The following is a 16,837-nucleotide window of genomic DNA, read 5'->3' on the forward strand; positions in this document are numbered from 1 at the left end:
AGGAAGGTGACGTTAAAGCCTTAATAAAGAGAAAATATCCTAAAGCTGTTTTTGCACTGTGCTGCACATAAACTTCATTCATTTGGTTGTTAAGTCTTTGCGAGCGCCGTCACGGTGGGCAAGTGCGTCGGACAGCCAGGCCGTCCGAACCACGCACATGTGGAATTTGCCCGCACCTGGGAGGAATTCCAGCCGCGTAGAAGGGGTTAATGTCCTGAATGCTGTTCCTGATATACGGAATTCTATTGGCACAGTGAAAGCCATCATAAAGTTTTTCAGTGAGAGTACTAAAAGAAGATCTCTTATTCCCAATGTGCCATTGCTTAGTGAAACACAATGGACAGCAAAATACAAGAACATTAGAATTTTTAGCACAAACTTTGTAGAGATTTTTTTAAGCAATTAAGCTTACTGGTTACTATAGCATAAGGGAAAACACGGCAGGATGCATATCAATAGCAATGTTCCTCAATCACAGTGAGCTTTCTCTTTTGCTTGTCCATAATTTCAAATTACTCATCATGATCGGAATCTGTAATCTAGGATCTCCAAGCTCTTCAGCTTGATATTCTCAAGGTGTGTAATCACATGAAAGACCTTCTGATTGTGTTCCGTGATCACAGAAAAAAATCAGAACAATTTAAGGACATTTTTTCAAATGTTCAAACAATGGCAGAAAAATTTAACATTGAACTTTGTGTTCTCAGACAGTGTGGTTGGCAAGTATTTTGTTCTAATTTTGGTTCCTCATCTGTGGAAGAATACTATTGCCAGTCTATCTATGTGCCAAACATAGACTCTATCATTGCGAAATTAGAAAGCCAGTTCGGCAATGAAAATAAGAACAATTTGAGTCTGTTCTCACTTTACTCAAAACACATGGCAAAAATGACACTTGAGCACTACAAATGCCAGAGTGCAAACATTAGAGAAATGTACGAAATAGAAAACCTGGAGCCGACATAGTCACATGGTTTGAGGTCTGGTCAAACGAAGGATGAGCAGTTTGATAATGGATTTCTGGATTTGATAAATTCTGTGAATGCTTTCATGATATTTTTATATCGAATAAAGCTAATAACAATGTGATAAACCACGCAGATTTATTTCCATCAATCTAGCAAGCAATTTGCATTGCTCTCGCATTACCAGTGCCACTTGTACAATGGAAAGGTTTTTCAGCACAATGAGAAGGGGGAAAACCTGGTTGAGGTCGACAATGGCAGATGATTGCTCATCGTCTTTGTGCATGATGAGCAGCAATCAAGCAAAAATTGATGAAAACAAACAACAGCTGATTGAAAAAGTAATTGATCAATTTGCACAAGAAAACAGAAATGTACAGTTCCTTTTGTGAGATCACTAACCAGTGAACAGAAACTGTATAAAACTATTCATTGAAAAATGTGATTGTTACATTTCAGCAAGAGTGTAGATGTTTGCAGTTCCTAACCTGTAACAGTTATCCAGGTTAAATGTATATGTTTTATTTTCCAAATTGGATGTGAACAGATATTTTTATTTAAGTTAATATATTTAATTTTATTTATTTCAATATATTTAAGTTAATACATTTTCAAAATAAATACATTTGTCATATATTTTAACTGTCATTCATTGGTGCACGTTAACACCAAATGCTGATTTCACATGGTTTCAATAATTCTGTTATTGTGCCTTGATCATGTGAGAATGAATAATATTAATCCATATTTGTAAACTGCAAACATATCACCCCTTAAGGTTTCAAGGCGCTGGGGGCCGTCGGGGAGGTTAAGTGGCCTATTGCCCGGAGTCACATGGTGCTGAGCTGAGCTGCAGCTGGGGAACGAACTGTGAGCCCAGTGCTCCAGAGTCAGCAGGTCTGGTGGCTGCGCCATAATGTGGTGCATTCAATAGTGGTGACATAAAACAGATTAGAAATTGCTAATCAGACAATGGCAGCTTGATGCTTCTATTAAGCTTTTGCATCATGTTTCTGAACCCTCTGCATGCCTGCACTTTTTTACCTTTGGCCAGAAGCCGCTCCTGCCTGCAGCTCTGCTTTTTTCTTTGCCAACAGCTAGACGGTTTGATATCTACCAAAGGCTAAAAAAACAAAGAGATGGCCCTGGCACAACAAACCTAAGGTGTAAGGGAATATATGCGGCCTGCTTCCTGTGCCCCATGGCTCCTCCTGTGCACCAGTGTTTCTTGTGACCCACCTGACACACATCATGTTGGAGGATGGATGATGTTAAAATCTGATCCTTCCCCTCCCAGGAAGCATTTTTGCGGACACCCATGACCCCTCTGTGACTGTGGTACCTTTAAATGGACAGAGAAGACTGCTGAGCTGGTGGTCATCTCTAAATTTGACAGATGGTGGTACGTCAGCATCGTGGTGGTAATGTCCTACGCCACCTTGATGAACAGACTAATGTCTGTCACATTATAAATTAGTCCCTTAGTTTGAGTTTGCTATTGTACAGGAGGAGGTATGGGCCTAGTTGTAGCTGAAGGGGGTGAAAGATAAGACTTCTCTGCAGCTCCGTGGGAAGAATTCACTTTTTGCGACTAAGGGAGCTAAGAGTTTCCAGGGTGAGGTTTCACTCTTATAGAACAGCTGTAAGAAAGAAGCTATGTCCTCAATGTAATAAAGAATGCTGGTATGTTCTTGCACTATTAATCACTGCCTGCTTACAGCCCACACAGCTTTATTTACTGCCCAGCCTTTTGCTGATATACTCAAAAGATGTAAGTGCTTTTGAGCACTAAAACAATACTGAGATTAAAGTTTTGTTTAATTGTCTTTGGATCTCTGTCTAGAGCAAATAAAGATTTACTCAGTAGTGTTACTGTAGAAAAAAGGTGAAGGAGTGGATGCTGAATCCAGCAGCCTCCAATGACTGCTTGGTTTAATTTCTGCCTCATGCTCGGTTGAAGCAATTTTTCTCACGAGTTTCAACAGTGTAACGGTTTGGAAATTGGATAGCAGTGGGTTGCTGTGCATAGACTGTTATCAACAATACATTACATTGGTGGCCCACTCAAGTTTCAAGTTTTTATTAATTTAGCACAGTTACTTAAAACCATTGCTATACAAAATCTACTTTAGCACAAGTATAAAATGTAGCTTTTAGCACATTTCTCAAGTAAAAACAAGGCTAAAGAACAGTTTTCAAGGCTTAGAGAGCAATATGCTTATTGAAGAGCAGCATTATAGTTTCCTATGTGAGCGTTTTGCTATGCTTGGCCGGATAAAATAGTTAAGACAGAGAGTACTGGGCCAAAGGACGAAAAAAGTCTGTAATGAGTCTTTGAGGGGGAGGGGGAGGGGGAGGAAGCATGGCAACCAGGGGAGGTAATAGAAGATTGTCCAAAAGTCTCACAAATTTTCCAAACCTAGCGAGCACTTGAATGTCAGTAGATGTAAAACACAAGGCCGAGGCCTCCCAGCACGTCCTGGCGCCCCATTTTAAGAACAAGGGTTTCAAAAGGGACCTTCTGGGGGCTGCTAGTGCCGGGCAGCAGCACAGGAGATGCAGTAATGATTCGGAGTGGTATTTACACAGCCTGCCAGCCCCCCCCCTCGCTTGTTGGGGCCCATTTGTTGAAGGCCGTCGAGCGCAAGCCTAGAAGTCGCATAAACATTATGTTCTTCCGAGCCACTTTGCTTAAGTTTTCCTGGCAGTATGCTTGTGGACGCCCAAGAAGATACGAAGAGTTCAAGGGGAGCAGAATGGTTGATGTCTTTAGAGCCTTCAGATCCTTGGACTGAGAAATAAGTTTGACTTGCTTATTGATGGTGCTTTTCCAGGCCGAGTATGGGATAGTGACTGAGGGGAGAGATGACTCGTCAATCTCTAACACTCTTATGGCCTTATAATCTGGGTATTCCAGGGATTGCCAGGGCTAGACAGGATTCCTTTTAGCTGGAATTTAAGAGTGTTATCACCTGCTTTAGGGTCCTAATAAAATATTTCAGGGTGTCGGCCTCGCAGTGAAGGGACTGTCTTTGTAGGCCCAGCTCCAATCGTAGTCTTGCCCGCTGAATAAAACTTGGCAGATGGAAAAGTTTTTTGTAGGTGGAGATTTGGGCGAGCTCAAGACTGGAGGAACATGCTCCAAGAAAGGCCTGGTGTCCGTAAGTTAATGCAGGAAGTAAAGTAGCTTTAGCCACCTTCAGGATGGCTTCTGCAAAGGGGCTGCTCAAAGTTTGGTTCAGCCGGGTCAGGGAGTATGTAATTGCGCCTGCTCTCTTTTGCAAAGCTGCTAGGTGAGCTGTAGGCCTGGACGTCTCGTTGAACCAGACTCCCAGGTCATTATATTTTACTGTTGTGTTAATCCTGGCGGGCCCGATGTTCCATGCCAGCCATTTCTTGTTCTTACATCTGCCAAATACCAGTACCTTCGTCTTTGCCTGGCTGATTTTCAGGGCATTGGCGGAGTTATATGTATGAAGCATACTTAATGCCCGTTGGAGACCCGATTTTGCTTGGTTCATTATTACAATATCATCTGCATATTCTAATATGTGAAGAGGCTTTTTAGCGGGTCCCAGTTTTGGCGGGAGAAGGTTACTATTCTCCAAGAATGTATCGAGTGTCTTTGGGCTGGTTTTAATTCGCACCCACGTGTTCTTATGCAGCAAAATTAGTGCACCTAGTAGGTCATGCGGAATCCCCTATTTGTTCAGCTGCCTCCACAAGATGTTCCAAGACACTTTATCAAAAGCCGCGCTGTAGTCTATAAAGCAGCAATATAGTGGAAGATGGTTTTTTTGTGCTGCTTTTTGACTCAGAGCGGCTAGAGTAATGATGTTGTCTATTGTGGAGGCCGATGCCCGGAACCCAGTTTGGAAGTATGGTATTATGTTATTTTCTTCGAACCATTTTTCCAAGCAACCGGAGAAGACATCGAGCGTATGCCTTTGCCTCCAGGTCTAATAGGGCAATAAGGCGATAGTTAGCCGGTGACGCAGGGTCACCTTTCTTGAATATGGGGCATAGAGTCGAACCTAACCAAGAGTCTGGGAGCTGGCCTGTCGCGAAAGCGTTGTTAAATAGGGGAGTCAGAAGGTCCGCCCACTCTACATACTCAGGTTTCAGCAAATTTGGAAAGTATCTGCCAGCTAACTCCTATTTCTATGTATGAGAGAGCACATCACTCCTGCCCTTCAAGCACCCAACTGGTTTGCTTATGCCAAGGTATGTACAATGTAAGGCCCTCTGCATCCACACAAGGCGATTCAAAGCAAATCTTATTCCAATGCGAACTGCAAGCACACCTCCAAACTAGAGTACTCCACTCCAGAAAGTCTCAGCTGATAGTCCTTCATTCCCTGACAGCATTGAGCACTAGCGAACTATTCTCATTCACATGCCATTACCGGGAAAGCTCAGTCTTAGGAAATAGGTACGTATGTGAAAGCGGTGTCTCTATCCCTAAAATAGTTCCCTGCATCGCATACACGCATAAGAGTTGCTAGAAGCAAAGTTCATAAGTTTGGAGCGCATCTCTATCCCTACAGCATAATTACCAACATTCTGCCCACGGGCTGCTCTATAAACACATCCTCTACCTTCCATTCATAATTAACACAGTCCCTGTTCACACGACTATCGCCAAACTACTCTGGGTCCGCAAGGGCCATGAAGACCATATCATTTATAGCAGGGGTCTCCAAACCGGTCCTGGAGGGCCGATCCATTACATGTATCTCAATGGGGATATCCAAAAAATCTGGCATGGATCCTCCCTCCAGGACCGGTTTGGAGAACCCTGATTTATAGAATCCAGTACATCATGAAAAATAAGTATATGTGTGTTTTCTCTGTAAAACTGGATTGCACTTGAAGTATCTCTGCTGTGATTGGAGCCCCAGCCTCCCCCACACACTAACATGCAAATGAAGCTCCAATAACTGGATACATCACTCCAGATGTGGCCTCCAAGACTGGATATATTTCACCAGAATTAGCCTTCAGAACTGAACACAAGACTTAGGGCCAGATGTAGGAGACCAAATACCGGTCGGTAACGGCCGATTTCGCCCGTTACCGACCGGTATTTGGTGTTTGACATGTAGGGGGCTTGAGATTTACAGAATCGGTAAATTTACTGATTCGGTAAAATACCTAATCGGTAAATTTACTGATTCTATAAATCCAGATGTAGGTGGCACAGTAAACAGTGCCACAGGCCCTTAAGTATTCGTTATTTACCACCCAATACTATTGAGTAGTAAATAACGAATTCCTGTGTACATGTACATCTGTGCATGTACACCTGTGCCATGTGACACACATACATGCCCTAAGGGCACACAAGCCAGAAACAAGGGTGCTAGAGGGTGTCAAAGTGACACCCTGTCTCCCTTGGCAATTCGGTATTTTTACCAATTCGGTAATTACCGAATCGGTATTTGCCATTGATTCCTATGGGCTTTAAGGCCCATAGGAATCAATGGCAAATACCGATTCGGTAATTACCGAATCGGTAAATACCGATTCCTACCGATTCAGTATTTGATACGAATGATTGCCTACATTAGATTTACCGATTCATGAATACCGAACAGGTAAAATTCGGTATTTATGAATCGGTAAATCTAATTTACCTACGAGTTTAGGCCAGCAGAACTGGAGGCGCTACAGACAGAGGGGGTCCCCAGATACAACATTCTAGAGGTGGCTTCTAGTGCCAAAATAAAAATTCCAGATGTGGCCTCAAGACAGGGACATGAAGTAGTAGGCGTAGTCTCTAAAATTAGAAGCCAGGACCAGGCATTAAGAACCACACTCAATAGTACAGATGGGACTTAAAGCACTTAAAATAATACAGCAGGGACCCCTCCAGAAACTATACAACAACCTGATGTGGCCTCCTGAACTGGACACACTGCTCCAAGTGTGGCCTCGGAAGGTGGTAGCAACAGTCCAGGTAAAGTCCTGAGAACTACCCAATGTTACACATGAGCAGTTCTGAATTAGAGACTCTGCTCTACGGGTGGCCTTACCAGTGATCTCTGCATAAAGTTGAAACAGGAATTGTCTTTTCTTTTGGCTATACTACCTCTTTCTCTGCCTTTATTCTTTGATTTCACTCTCTATGCGGCCTTGTCATATATTGTTTACCTATTCAAACGTATCCAGTTTTAGAACTCAAAGATACTTTAGGAGCAGAGAAGCTGCACTGGTCTTTCTTGTGCTAACTCTTTAATTTACAAGGTAAACTTCCATGTCTGTGCTTGTGCTGTAGATGTGAAGGAAGCTTGCGCTGTGCTGCATGTATTGCACAACATCTCTGTGTGTGAGACAGTATGTACCATTGCTACCTTTTTTGTACTTGTGCTGTTTGTTAGTGAAGATTTGAAACATGTTTTATGTAAAAGACATATCAATGGTCTTTGTCAATGCTTGTTTTCCCTTGAGGGAGATGCTACACACAGTAGCAAGCGGTTTTTCAATAAGGTGGTGTAGTAAATTTCATGAAATGAATCTAGTCAGTGTTGCTATTGAGTCCAAACCTTTCTAATGGCCACATATTTGATTTACTGCTGCAGTCAGTGTTTATATTAGTACATCATAAATCATCTTTGTTAAGTTATGAGGACACACATTAAAGAAACACTGAAGGCTGGGCTTACACAACTGGGGCAACAAAGCATTGCACTACTTGTGGGAAAGTACCAGGTCCTGTTTGAGCTACAAATGTGTATTTTACAAGTTTCTTTCAACAGAGCCACTTACTGTCAGGCAACATGTGGTCAATGAACAGGTGATAATCTCCAAGCATCCTTCTGACATGGGCTGCAGTGCACAATGCCTCCTGTTTCTATACATCCAAGCACCCACTTCAGTGGTCATTATGCACAATATGGAAACATTTACAACATTGGTTCAAAGCAAAGACAACACACTTCCAATCATACACCCACACAATGCAGGCTGCTATCTGTGTGAAGACGTTCTTTAGCGCCCAACAAAAAGGGTAGTAAGTGCTTTGGAAATGTTACATTGCAATACAATACAGGCAACTGCTGAGTCAATCTAACCAAGTTGCACTGAGAAACAATTCCTCCATTGTTTTTGCAGGAAATCCAATGCTGCAAAGGCAATTTTTGTATTCAGGCAAACGAAAGGTAGCATACTTCCTGTTCATACTTACATTGTTCTGTTCTGGTAGCCCTGGTCCGTGATGATTGTATGTGGTCCATAAACTTCTTTCTGAATGATTGTGATGAGAATAACTGTGAGAATAGGAAGGCCTGTTGGTGGGAAGAGGGAGGATGGCACCAGGGGACATTATCCAAAAAGACAAGTGTCACCGGGTGAGATAGGAAGAGAGATAAAAAGAAAGACATTAGATTAATTCAGAAGAGATGGAAGTTCAAACTGACAACTAAAGAATATTCAGATACCGAGAACATATAAGCTTGGTGAAAGAACAGAGTAGTAGAGAGTATGCCCTTCACCAGTGTTTTCTGTGTAGGCCCACCTTCCCTGGAGATATGTGAGCATGCATTTGGGTGTCTGAAGTCTGCAGTAGATGCTTTGTCTGCTAAACACTAGGCAGTTCACATGTTGGGTGCCCTGTGAAGAAGCAAACAATGTACTCCCTATAGTAAAAGAGGGTGATGCACAAAGGGTTAAGCTGTAGTATTAGTGGCTGTCTGTACAACATGAGGGCACATGAGTAGAACTCTCCAGTTTGTTAGCTGAGTTGTGAGCTGCTATACGGAGCTTACTCTGTGGGCCTCTGCCCTGCTATACTGGAATAGGTGGCAGAAAACTGCCATCGCCCCTGAAGTGTGGAATAGCACAGATATTCCACAGCCCACAGGCTGACTGGAAGGCATAGCAGATTAGTCAAAGGCAATGTATTTTGGTATTGACTGGGTGTACACAGAGAAAGAACTCTGAAGCAATTAGAGTCCAGGTACATCAAAGATTTAGAATCAATTAAACCAGATGGCCTGAATGTGAATGAGGAACTAACAGTACACTTGCCAATGTAAAAAAGTATAATATTTAAAATCTTTGACAGTCTGTAGGAATGAGGTCGTTGTTTTTAACAGCACTCTCATATTTTTTTTATTTTTAAAGTACAGTTTTCTAGACAACTCTTGAACTTGATAATTGACTGAAGAAAGATGATAATCTAGACATTGACTGTGATATAGTAGTTACCCCTATTGGGCTTGGGCTTGATGATGTGGAAGGTTAATTCCTTTTTATACAGCAGCATGGCTAAAAAGTATTAAAAAAAAGTCACTATAAAGATTTTTTTTTTAAAAACCCTATAATGTGGGAAGGTAAAAAATAAGAAATAGTGCTTTTTTAAAATGTAACTTTTAACCATGCTGCACAGCAGCCACACTGCTCTACAACAAGGCCAAAAGACATTTGCAAAGCCAGTAGCTCTCACATAGGCGAGACCTATTGGTGTGGCCAATCCTTTTTTATGAAAGCACACAGACTGTTGTGTTTTAGAAAGGGCGAAACCGCTTAGGCCATAGCAGTGGCAATTATCCCAAACTCTGAACAGTGGTAAGAAATGAAAAGCAACTCATTCACCTGATTGAAATGTATCCTTAGAGGCACACCTGCATCAGCAGAGATGATCTGTTCGCTTAAGATGGTTTCTGCAGATCAAATCTCATTTGTTAAGCAAGACATTTGCTACAAGACACTAAATGCAGAACCAAAAAAACCCAGAAAGGCCTATTTGTAAATTTGTTTCCTGAGTTCTCTGCGTGCAGGGAGCATGATTAGAAAACAAATCTTTCCGAGATGGATACGGGCTTTGTTCTTTACTGAAATCTATGCATAAACATTCAGCACTTTGAAATTATCAGCCATAATGTTGTTATGTTATGTTATGTTATGTTATGTTATTTTTATACTTCTATAGCGCACGGCCACTCCACGGAGTATCCCGGCGCTTTGTCGAAGGAAACCCACCGAAGAAGGGAGAACATAACACTGAGAGGACACGCAGATACTGGAAGCAGCACCAATTTAAGGGAAAAGCCATGTCTTAAGGGCCTTTCGGAAGGACAGAAGGCTGGAGGCCTGTCTTAAAGAAATTGGGAGGTCTTCCAAGCATGAGGAGCTAAGTAGCGAAAGGACCGTCCTCCTGCTCTAGCGCGCTTGATAATGGGAACATTCATTTTAGATAGGGACGAAGATCTAAGAGATCTGGAGGGGTGATACCAGGACAATCGTTTGGAAATATATTTAGGGCCTATACCATGTAGGGCCTTAAAAGTCGTGGTCAAAGTTTTAAAAAGAATCCTTTTAGCAATAGGTAGCCAGTGTAGGGTTGAGAGAAGATCAGTGGCTCTGGCTCTTCTTGAAAGACCAAAGATGGCTCGGGCCGCAGAATTCTGGGCGATTTGTAGACGCCTAACCAGATATTTGGGAAGTCCCAGAAACAAAACATTCGCGTAATCCAGCCTAGAGCCGACCAGTGCCTGGACAATGATTTTCCTGTGCTGGATGGACACTAAAGGGAGAAATTTACGAAGCATCCGAAGGATGCCGAAACATTTCCCAGTAAGAGATGAAATATGTGGTCCGAAAGATAAATCACTGTCAATGATAACTCCCAAATTTTTGGCCTTCAAGGAAGAGCTAGTGGGAGGGAACATATCCTGCGGCCACCAGGGTTTCCAATCAGGCTCAGAAGTGCAACCAAAGAAGAGCAACTCCGACTTGTCGGAGTTGCACTTCAGTCCATGACGTCCAAACCACTCAAAAACCGCGCTCAAACAACCCCTAACCTGGGCATCGTCAAACAGACCATCCCTGTTGCTTACAAAGAGGAGCTGGGTGTCGTCAGCATAGGTGACAATCCGGGCGCCGAAAGACTCCGCCATCACCGCCAGGGGGGCCATAAAGATGTTAAAAAGGAGGGGGCTCAAGATGGAACCATGGGGAACCCCCACTTCTAGCGGTGACATCTGAGACATAATGAGACTTTTCTTTCATGATGTGGAGAATTAAAATAGGAACAAAGACATAATCTGGTTGCTAGGGGCTGTGTTAACTTAAAATAAGTTGCTGACAGATTTGACATTAAATGTTGTCATCACACTCTTTATTTATTTATTCATACCATTTATAAAGCGCGCTGTTACCGAGCGGTGTCCTGGTGCTGAAATTATAGCTCCCCTAAGTGTCAAGCCCCTTCTAATGATTAAAAAGCCAAGTTTTGATATTTTTCAGAAAGGCCAAGAGGTTCGCACTGTGTTTCAAGGCCAGGGGCAGGGAATTCCAAGCGGTGGCAGCTCCTTTAACGAAGCTTCTGCCCCCCCATTGTGCCTTCCTGATCCTGCTTGTCTTGATCAGCCCTTTATTGGTGGATCTCAGTTGTCTGTCTGGCGTATAGAGTTGGAAGTGCTGCTGGGGAAAAGATGGACCCAGTCCATGTACTGCTTTATAAACGATACACAGTATGCGTTTGCGCACCGGGAGCCAGTGCAATTTCCTAAGTTCCTGTGCGACCGGCGCAAACTTTGGCAGGCCCTCAATTAGGTGCACGGCAGCGTTTTGCAGCACTTGAAGTTTATTAAGCAGCCCTTGTAGGGCCTCAAGGAGAAGACTGTTGCAGTAGTCTAGGCGGGAGAGCACAAGTGCCGTCACCACATTTTTCTACTACTGTCTGGCAGGAACGGGATAATCTTCCTAATGATTTTCAAGGTCCAGTAAGTGGAGGAGATCAGAGCATTGACTTGTGGTTTGAATGAGAGTTGATTGTCGATGAGGACACCTAGATTCTTAACCTTAGATACTGGCTACTTTACCATTGGAATGTGTGATTGTTTAAACATTTAGCTTCTCTTGTGGGCTTTCGTCATAGATAGGGACAGGGTATATATTGCGGTGCCTCAGCAGCTAATGCAGACAGGAGCCTGAGTGATAAGGGCTTGACAGAACTGAAAGCCTACTCAGAGCAGAATGCCATTATCCTAATGCAGCAGCTCATCCTGAAATCTGGAGTTGTAAAGCACACAGAGCTGATTACCTGCGCCCCCACCATGCACACTGTTGTCATCAATTATGTGATTTCAGATTTTGCAGTGCATGGCGAGGGTGCGAGTTATAGTTACTTTTTTGACATGAGTTATAGTTATCTAAGAGGACTATAACTCGTGAATTTCAGTGGTTTTATTAACTTAAGATAGTATGTTTTAACTGACGTGTTCACCTAACTATAACATCCCTTTAAGTTTTGTTTTTAGGTCTCAGCTATACAGCACATGCGCTGCCTTAAAGAGTCATGTTGTGTATACTTTGTGGGCTTCAGCCTGCCCATAGGCTTCCCATTTACTGTCTCCATTGTCACTCTCATAATCTTTCTCCCCATTTGTCCACAGCAGGCGTTTGTGATGCATCGTCCTATGTTTAGCCCTCCCGGAGAGAATGGACTAATTATACTGTCCTTTCACTGCTTCAATTTTAGGATCTGTTTCAGGAACTCATTTTTTCTTTTTTAAAGAGCACTTAACATGAGCGCTCATGTTTTCACTCACTGTTCCAAGCTCCTCTGTAAACAGGCCTGTAAATCTTGTGCCTATCTCATCACATTTGCTGTGCATTCAAAGACTGAGGTCAAATGCCAGACGCTGTTTTCCGAGGTCGGCTGTTTTACTATTTTACACATGATTGGTGTATGTCAACACTTAGGTCCGGCATCAGCATGATATACTTGTAATTCTGTGTGCTCATAATTGACTTACAAAACACGGGCTAAATCACACTTCCTTCACCTCAATTTAAAATCTATATTTGGTTGCCTTTTTTCCAAACACAATCAAGCGATGCAAAGCCTTCGTTTAAGAGCATATTGTAAAAGTATTTCACGCGCATTCTACACATGATTGGTGTACGTCAACACTCCAGGTCTGGCATCGGTAAAATATACTGGTAATTCTGAATGCCAGGGATTGGATTTTAAAACATGTGGCTAAATGGCACTACTATCACTTCAATCTAAACACTTTGGGGTCGATTCCGATTCGAGAAAAAAAACATCCATACGATTTCTATCCGGAGCCCTCTCCGTACAAATCGTACCCGTCCATCCGAGTCGCATAGTACGATCCGTATTCCGTGAATCCGTCCGAATCGGCGCGATCCGTGCGTATTGCAAGGCTGAAACCGTGAACCGTACGACTCGCACACGTGCCGTACGACTCGAACACATGCCGTACGACCCAACGAGTACGATCCGGACCGGGGTATGAGGACGCGATTCGTACGGTCCACGTCAGGTAAGGGCGAGTCGTACGGGAAAGCACACAAACACATACACACCGTACGGTCCGTACACCCCATGATCAAGGATGATGGGCGCGACTTTTTCGCTGCAGGTTTTTCCGAAAAAGAAGTTAGTTGATAATTTCGCTTACGTGAATAAAGTATCGAGGAACTCGCGCCCTGCACGGCAATCGTGCTCTGATCTCCAGCCTCTGCATAACGCTAAACGCCATGGTGTTATGAGTGATGTTGGAAATAAAAATAGGACTGGTGATTTTTACCCCCTGTGGCGGCCATCTTGTAATGTGTGTAAAGTCGAGAGTGACAAAAAGGTGCAGTATAAAGGTTATATCATTGGAGATTAGTTGTGTTAAATTATACCAAGTGAGATCACATAAAATTAGAAGGTGGTAAATAAAGTCCCGTGGCCTGTTTAAGGATCAACATCATATCAGAGAACATAAGCGAGTAACGTATCAACAAGAACTGTCAAGGAACAATGAAGTTCTTCACCATAATTAAAAAAATGCATGAAAAAATTATAATCAGCAATGTTAGATTGATGTTAATCAAGTCTTCACAGATAACAATTGTATTCCACCCGGTCATTCATTCCGGTAGGCTTCAAAGTTTCTAGTCTGAAAATCCAATGATTTTCACATTGCAAAAGTTTTTTGTTGTTGTCAACTTCTTCCTTTTTTGACACTGTTTCCAAGATCATGAATCTCAATTGGCTGATGTTATGTCTAGCTTCACGGAAATGTGTAGCTACCGTTGATTTCAAGGACTGGGTACGAATGTTTGATTTGTGTTCAGTGAGTCTGATCTTAATTTTCCTTTCAGTTTTACCAACGTACCCCTGACCACAGGGACATTTCAGTAAGTAGATGACATTTGATGAGTCACATGTGGCTGTTAATCGTAATTTGATTTTGTGTCCCTTACTAGGGTGTGTCACAAAGTTCCCTCTAATAATGTTATTACAATGATTACAGTTGTAACAGGGTAATGTCCCCTGAAATTGGTCGGTAAGTCTACTGGTTTTAATAAACTTCCAAGATTCCTTGCTCTCTGGTAAGCAAATAAGGGCATCTCTTGAAATATGTTGTTGAAATCTGGTTCTTGTGCTAGGATCACCCAATGTCTCCTTATGATGTTTTTGAATGTTTTGCTTTTAGTGGAGAATTTAGACACAATTACAACTCTTGAAGTGCCTTGTTTTATACTTTTCTTTCCTTTTGTGAACAACGTGTTTTCGCTTCTTCCAAAACCTGTTGTGGGTACCCTCTTTCTTTAAATCTCATTTCCATTTCATTTATTCTCATGTCAGCTCTTTCGGGTGATGATAGTATTCTTTTTACGCTTAACATTTGAGAATAAAGGAGATGTCTCTTCAAAGAATCTTGGTGGAAACTGTTATGATATAACACATTGTTACGATCAGTTGGTTTGCGATAGGTGTCAGTCTGAAAGGCGGAGCCTATTTTTTGGACTTCCACATTCAAGAATGTGATTTTCCTATCATTCATCTCAAATGTGAACTGTATGCGTTCATCTCTTGTGTTTAGATCTGTAATGGCTGTCATTAGTTCAACTTCTGTACCAGTCCATATAATAAACATATCGTCAATGTATCTCAATATTAGTTTTGTTTGTGATTTTCAGGGTTCACAGTTCAAAATGTACTTCTCCTCAAAATGTTCCATGAAAATATTGGCATATACCGGTGCTGCCGAATTTCCCATTGCAAAAACAACAAGTGATGGACCGAATGTGGATCAATGTCACACATTCCCCCAGTCAAAAGATCTGGGCCCAAATCCATCGTTTTTTTGCACTCCACACCACCCTGGGTTAGACAATGGCGATATGCAAATCAGCTCTGACCCTGTTGCCCCATGGGAACAGTCCAGTCCGAACTACAAAAGCCATGTCCTTCCCAGACGGAATCAAGCATCCGAGGACCGGACCGGTTTCGAGGTAACACCTCTCATCAGCCCGGCTAGCTTGACTCCAAGTGGTGTGGAGTGCCTGGGACCCACGTCTGGGCATCCCCAGCGCACTTAGGGCGGCAATTGCAAAAACAACAAGTGATGGACCGAATGTGGATCAATGTCACACATTCCCCCAGTCAAAAGATCTGGGCCCAAATCCATTGTTTTTTTGCACTCCACACCACCCTGGGTTAGACAATGGCGATATGCAAATCAGCTCTGACCCTGTTGCCCCATGGGAACAGTCCAGTCCGAACTACAAAAGCCATGTCCTTCCCAGACGGAATCAAGCATCCGAGGACCGGACCGGTTTCGAGGTAACACCTCTCATCAGCCCGGCTAGCTTGACTCCAAGTGGTGTGGAGTGCCTGGGACCCACGTCTGGGCATCCCCAGCGCACTTAGGGCGGCAATTGCAAAAACAACAAGTGATGGACCGAATGTGGATCAATGTCACACATTCCCCCAGTCAAAAGATCTGGGCCCAAATCCATCGGTTTTTTGCACTCCACACCACCCTGGGTTAGACAATGGCGATATGCAAATTAGCTCTGACCCTGTTGCCCCATGGGAACAGTCCAGTCTGAACTACAAAAGCCATGTCCTTCCCAGACGGAATCAAGCATCCGAGGACCGGACCGGTTTCGAGGTAACACCTCTCATCAGCCCGGCTAGCTTGACTCCAAGTGGTGTGGAGTGCCTGGGACCCACGTCTGGGCATCCCCAGCGCACTTAGGGCGGCAATTGCAAAAACAACAAGTGATGGACCGAATGTGGATCAATGTCACACATTCCCCCAGTCAAAAGATCTGGGCCCAAATCCATAGTTTTTTTGCACTCCACACCACCCTGGGTTAGACAATGGCGATATGCAAATCAGCTCTGACCCTGTTGCCCCATGGGAACAGTCCAGTCCGAACTACAAAAGCCATGTCCTTCCCAGACGGAATCAAGCATCCGAGGACCGGACCGGTTTCGAGGTAACACCTCTCATCAGCCCGGCTAGCTTGACTCCAAGTGGTGTGGAGTGCCTGGGACCCACGTCTGGGCATCCCCAGCGCACTTAGGGCGGCAATTGCAAAAACAACAAGTGATGGACCGAATGTGGATCAAAGTCACACATTCCCCCAGTCAAAAGATCTGGGCCCAAATCCATCGTTTTTTTGCACTCCACACCACCCTGGGTTAGACAATGGCGATATGCAAATCAGCTCTGACCCTGTTGCCCCATGGGAACAGTCCAGTCCGAACTACAAAAGCCATGTCCTTCCCAGACGGAATCAAGCATCCGAGGACCGGACCGGTTTCGAGGTAACACCTCTCATCAGCCCGGCTAGCTTGACTCCAAGTGGTGTGGAGTGCCTGGGACCCACGTCTGGGCATCCCCAGCGCACTTAGGGCGGCAATTGCAAAAACAACAAGTGATGGACCGAATGTGGATCAATGTCACACATTCCCCCAGTCAAAAGATCTGGGCCCAAATCCATCGTTTTTTTGCACTCCACACCACCCTGGGTTAGACAATGGCGATATGCAAATCAGCTCTGACCCTGTTGCCCCATGGGAACAGTCCAGTCCGAACTACAAAAGCCATGTC

General features: G+C 43.5%; 1 protein-coding gene across 1 annotated transcript in view; it reads right to left on the reverse strand.

The window, feature by feature from the left end:
* The window catches only part of ADGRG5 (adhesion G protein-coupled receptor G5), a 303,433-nt gene that overhangs the window by 56,734 nt on the left and 229,862 nt on the right, over positions 1-16,837 (reverse strand). Inside the window, exon 8 of the mRNA XM_086946433.1 lies at positions 8,152-8,251. Coding sequence (XP_086802559.1) covers positions 8,152-8,251 — 100 coding nt within the window. The remainder of the gene's footprint in view (positions 1-8,151; positions 8,252-16,837) is intronic.

Source organism: Lissotriton vulgaris, chromosome 12 (assembly GCF_964263255.1).
Source record: "Lissotriton vulgaris chromosome 12, aLisVul1.2, whole genome shotgun sequence".
Lineage (NCBI taxonomy): Eukaryota > Metazoa > Chordata > Amphibia > Caudata > Salamandridae > Lissotriton > Lissotriton vulgaris.